This window comes from Carlito syrichta, unplaced genomic scaffold (genome assembly GCF_000164805.1).
Source record: "Carlito syrichta isolate Samal-C Ts95f unplaced genomic scaffold, Tarsius_syrichta-2.0.1 Scaffold259731, whole genome shotgun sequence".
In the NCBI taxonomy this organism is placed as follows: Eukaryota; Metazoa; Chordata; class Mammalia; order Primates; family Tarsiidae; genus Carlito; species Carlito syrichta.
Window position 1 is genome coordinate 1 of NW_007203827.1, and position 5,193 is coordinate 5,193.

Below are 5,193 nucleotides of genomic sequence, written 5' to 3' on the forward strand. Positions count from 1 at the left end.
CGGCCCTGCCCCTCGCACAGGTCCCCTCGCCCCGCCCCTCGCCTTCCGGTCCCTTCTTCGGGCTCCCTTCCCCCCTGCTGATCCTCCGGCCCCGCCGCGGGTCTGCAACCCCTGCCCCGCCCGACCCGCGCCGCCCGACGGGACCCGAGGAGTCGAGCTGCGCCCCCTTGCGGCCGGGCTGTGCGGACGTGCGTGGGACGTAAGTGCGCGGCGTCGTGAGCGCGTGAGCTCATAAACCACGGACGGTCTGCACGGCTGCGTACGTGCGCACGTGCGTGGCGTACATACGTGCCCGCGTGCGCTGCGTGCAAAAGGGGCGTCGGGGCGGTCAGGCCGCCGAAGAGTTGCCGAGCGGCGGGGTCTGTCGCCCGCCGCGCGTTCCGCTAGAGGAGGCGGCAGCGGCTCCGGCTCGGCGGCCCCGAGGCGGGCCAGCGGCTCTCTTTCCCCACCGCCGCCCACGGCGCCCCTCGCCCGGGCCGAGATCGCGTGGTTCTGGCGCTGGCAGCCTCGCCGGGCCACGCGGAGGCGTAGTCGGCCCAGGCTGGCGGCGGCTCGCAAGGATCCTGGGTGCAGAGGCCCCCAAGGATGCTGGGTGCAGAGGCCCCCAAGGATGCTGGGTGCAGAGGCCCCCCAGGATCCTGGGTGCAGAGGCCTTGACCAGCCCGGGCCCGAGGCGGCGGGGACCGGCGCCCTCGGCCCTCCCCCGACAGCACCAGTTTCCCCGGCTGTGGGGCTGGGAGTAGGGCTGGGCGCGCCCGAGGCGTCCCTCGTCCCCGGCTCCTGCCAGCGCGCCCCTGCCCCTCTCCCTCTGGGTGTGGGCCCCTGCGACCTGCCCTGCCTGGCGGAAGCCGGCTCGAGCTCCACGCACACCCGCCCCCTCGGCGCCGGCCTCGGTGATCCTGGCTCGGCCCTCGGGCTGTGAGCTCGCCTAGCCCTGAAGCGGGCCCGCGCTGTGGCCCGTGACACCGGGCCGGGCGAGGCGTCCTCCGAATTAAACGCCGGGGAACGGCATGTGGGCCCCGCGGGCCTTAGCCCCGCGACACTGAGGGAGCCTTTGCTCCGCCCCCGCCGCCAGAGGGTCCCGCTGCTGTGGTGAGGGGCACCGGGCCTGGTGCGGGGCGCGTGCGTGTGACCCTGAGACTGGCCGGGGGACCAAAGGTTCAGAGCGGAAGCAGAGGCTGCGAGTGTAGACAGCTCCCTAGGGACTCTGCTTGCAGGGCTTCAGAGAAGGGAAGCAGGGCTGGGGGCTCTCTTGTGCTCCGAGCAGCGACTTTTCCCTGACGAAGGAAGGGCCCGCAGGCAGGGTCCTCGCAGGCTTCCACTCAGGGGAGGGGCCGGAGCGATGCTGAGCGAGCACAGGGAGTGGGCTCCCAAGAGCAGGGCAGGGGTGCTCTTGGCGGGGGCTGCGCACCCCTGAAGCAGGAGGAAGGCAGAAGATCTGGTGCCCAGAAGGCAGGACCGCAGGCGGGGAAAGGAGCCAGCACCAGGCAGCTTTGGTCCTCTCAGGCGTGTCTCTGAGGCTGGGCACGTGTCCTGAAGGCCCTGGGAGATGCTGGAGGTTGAGTTTGTGCACCTGAAGGAAGGACAGGGGGGCACTACCCCGAGTGGAGGGCGTGGCCTCTGGGTGGGGTGCAGGACAGGGGAAGTGGCCCAGGCCCGGTCCTGATGGCGATGAGAGGGGCCACCACACGTGGCTGTCCGTGAGGTGTCCGGGTCTGGGCTGGGTGCCCTGGGTGCCTCGTGTGCCATCCTCACAGCCATGTGGACACGGAGGCTTCTCGAGATGCTGTGACGGGGCTCAGGTTCCAGCTTCAGGCTCATGCCCCTGCCTGCCTGGGGCTGTTGCTCCTGCATGCAGCACAGCGCTGTGCTCCAGCCAGGAGGAGGAGACGCCCTCCCCAGGTACACGAAAGGGGGTAAACACCGGGTTAGGGGTGCAGGAGGTCAGGGCCCATGTCACCTCATCACTCGGCGCCTGGTCCTCCTCACCGTAGAGTGGGCCTCACGGTAGCACGAGCCCTGCCGAGTCCTGTAGGGATTCAATTCCCCGATTCAGAATTGAGCCCCTACCAGTGCCGGGCCCATGTTCTGACTCTCACGCCTTATTTTTGGGGGCTCAGGTGGAGGGCATGTGCTGACAGCGGAGAGAGCCGGGTGGGATGGGTTGGGACACAGACAGAGGGATGTGGGGGAGACACCTGAGGGGGCCTATCCGAGGTCACAGGGTGTTCTGAGAGCAGGCCTGAGGTTGGGTAGCAAGGATTTGGGCTCAGCCAGCCTGGGGCAGGGGCCAGAAAGATCACGGTCTGCAGTGCCGTGGCGGTGGCAGGGCCAGGGATCTGAGAGTGTTGGTGGGAGCGGGGAAGGTAAAGGACAAGAAGGAGCACCTGGGACTGCCCCCCTGTGCTGGAAGAGGGCGAATGCCAGGCCAGCTCTCCACTCTCATCTGGCCGAGGGGCTCTCTCTTGCCGGCTCTCATGAGGCCGAGGGGGCTCTCCTATGCCGGCCCTCCACTCTCATCAGGCCGAGGGGGCTTTCACTGGCCGGCCTTCCACTCTCATCAGCCCGGGGGCTCTCCCGGGCCAGCTCTCCACTCTCATCCGGCCGAGGGGCTCTCCCCGGCTGCCCCTCCACTCTCATGAAGCCGAGGGAGCTCTCCCAGGCCAGCTCTCCACTCTCATCCGGCCGAGGGGGCTCTCCCTGGCCGGCTCTCATGAGGCCGAGGGGGCTTTCACTGGCCGACCTTCCACTCTCATCAGCCCGGGGGCTCTCCCGGGCCTGCTCTCCACTCTCATCAGGCCAAGGGGGCTCTCCCCGGCTGCCCCTCCACTCTCATGAGGCCGAGGGGGCTCTCCTATGCCAGCCCTCCACTCTCATCAGGCCGAGGGGGCTTTCACTGGCCGACCTTCCACTCTCATCAGCCCGGGGGCTCTCCCAGGCCAGCTCTCCACTCTCATCCGGCCAAGGGGCTCTCCCCAGCTACCCCTCCACTCTCATCAGGTCGAGGGGGCTCTCCCAGGCCTGCCCTCCGATCTCATCTGACCGAGAGGGCTCTCCCTGGCTGGCTGTCCACTCTGTTGAGGCTGAGGGGGCTCTCTCAGGCCGGCTCGCCAATCTCATGAGGCCAAGGGGGCTCTCCTTTGCCGGCCTTCCACTCATCGGAGAGAGGGGGCTCTCCCACGCCCGCCCTAACTCTCACGAGGCCGAGGGGGCTCGCCCAGGCCGGCCCTCCACTCTCATCAGGCCGAGGGGCTCTCACTCCTCTGTGTTCCCCTAGGGCTTGCTGACCTCTGCCTAAGCACCGGCCACGCTCTGTCCTGCCGGTGCCTTTGGCTCTCTGCCGCCACCCTCCTCCGTGAGCTCCCCCAGACTCCACAGGATGGACCTGAGTCAGGCCAATCCCAACCCCTTCCCGTGGGCCTGCCCCGGTGCTGGACATCGGTGACCGCGTGGTGACAGGGGGACATCGGTGACCGCGTGGTGACAGGGGCAGCTGAGCACCGAGCTCGCTGGGTTTCGGGCACATGGGGGACGGTCCGGCCCGCCGTCGGTGAGCTGGGAGAGCGGGTGGTGACGCGCCCCGCTGTTCTTCCGCAGGCCACCCGCGGCCCAGGGATCCCCAGAGATGAAGTTTGGCTGCCTCTCCTTCAGGCAGCCTTATGCTGGCTTTGTCTTAAACGGAGTCAAGACCGTGGAGACGCGCTGGCGGCCCCTGCTGAGCAGCCACCGCAACTGCACCGTCGCCATCCACATAGCTCACAGGGACTGGGAGGACGACACCTGGCGGGAGCTGCTGGTGGACAGGCTGGGGATGACTCCCGCCCAGGTGCAGGCCCTGCTTCGGGAAGGGGAGAAGTTTGGCCGGGGAGTGATAGCTGGTAAGTGACCCCGGGCCAAGCGTGCGCAGACCGCTCCGAGCGCTGCCACCCAGGACCTTTCAGGGCGGTTTGGGGCCTTCTGGTGTCGTCTGATCTGGCTGGTGGGCTTGCTGCCGCTTCCCGACGCCACACACCTAAAGGGGCTGCCAGGGGCCCCGCGTGGCGGATCAGCGGGCTGAGATCCCCCCTCCCCAGTAAATCCGGTCTTCCCCCGGGTCTGTTTCCGTTTGCCATCGGAGAGCCTGGGTCAGGCCCGTGTGTGCCTGTGGGGTCAGCGTGTGTATGCATGCACCTGGGTGCATATGCCCATGCACGCGTGCACATGGAAGAGACCAGGCGTGGCAGCACAGCACCCCGAGAGGGTCAGGGGGCCTCTGGCGTCAGGCTGCCTGCCTGGTCTCGCAGGCCCGCCCCAGCCCCACCGCTCGCAGGCCCTGGGCGAGTCCCCCAGCCTCTGGGTGCTTGAGGTCCCACTTCAGCTGCTGTCACCTGGTGAACTGCTAAGGCGTCGCCTGTGGCTTCCCTGGCAGTGGCTGGGGTCCGTCCTTCCACTCCGTAACCGCTGCCCTCAGCAGTCTGCTGGGGCCCGCCCATGAGTCCATGTACCGCTTCTCTCCTGATCCTTGCTGGGGCCCTCCCCCGGCCTCATCCAGGATGCCCTGAGTAGAGCGCGGCTCGTCATCAGTGCTCAGCTAAGAGGACTTGACTCGCTTCCTGTCCTTCTGGTGATGTCATCTTCGTCGGTAGCGGTTGAGACTTTGAATGACCACGGCGCCACACAGGCAGCCCTTGGGGTATGGAAGGGAGCGACATCTGTGTGTTTCTCTCTTTGTGCACAGGGCTCGTTGACATTGGGGAAACTTTACAGTGCCCTGAAAACTTGAGTCCCGACGAGGTTGTGGACCTGGAGAATCAAGCCGTGCTGAGCGACCTGAAGCAGAAGTACCTGACCGCGATTTCCAACCCCAGGTGGTTACTGGAGCCCATACCTAGGAAAGGAGGAAAGGACGTATTCCAGGTAGACATCCCAGAGCACCTGATCCCTTTGGGGCGTGAGGTGTAACGAGTGTGGGCTCCTGAGAGGAACGTTGCTGAGAAGCCAGCTAAATCATGATACCTTCAACATCACTATTCAGACCTATATACGCTGGGCTAAGTCGGCATTGCCACCGCATGGGAGGGCGCCACCCCCTCGGTGCTGTTCACACATGCAGGTTTCCTCACTCAGATGAAGGGAATAAAGGTGGGACTTTCCCTGTGCCATGTGTCTTTGGGCTCATGGACAATGTCTCATGTACGTTGCCCTTTTGCTAAA

General features: G+C 66.6%; 1 protein-coding gene across 1 annotated transcript; it reads left to right on the top strand.

The window, feature by feature from the left end:
- Positions 1 to 128: 128 nt before the first annotated feature.
- On the top strand, positions 129 to 5,112 carry LOC103253976 (protein CXorf40A). The gene is made up of 3 exons (XM_008052172.1): positions 129 to 199; positions 3,598 to 3,878; positions 4,718 to 5,112. Exons 2-3 carry the CDS (start codon positions 3,626 to 3,628, stop codon positions 4,939 to 4,941), a joined length of 477 nt encoding a protein of 158 aa, XP_008050363.1. The 5' UTR covers positions 129 to 199; positions 3,598 to 3,625; the 3' UTR covers positions 4,942 to 5,112.
- The last annotated feature ends 81 nt before the right edge of the window (positions 5,113 to 5,193 follow it).

Bases quoted from the DNA above. Each gene is read 5' to 3' on its own strand.
- LOC103253976 (XM_008052172.1), top strand. From the start codon at position 3,626: ATGAAGTTTGGCTGCCTCTCCTTCAGGCAGCCTTATGCTGGCTTTGTC. The intron at 3,879-4,717 runs GTAAGTGACCCC...CTTTGTGCACAG, and splicing joins TGGCCGGGGAGTGATAGCTG to GGCTCGTTGACATTGGGGAA.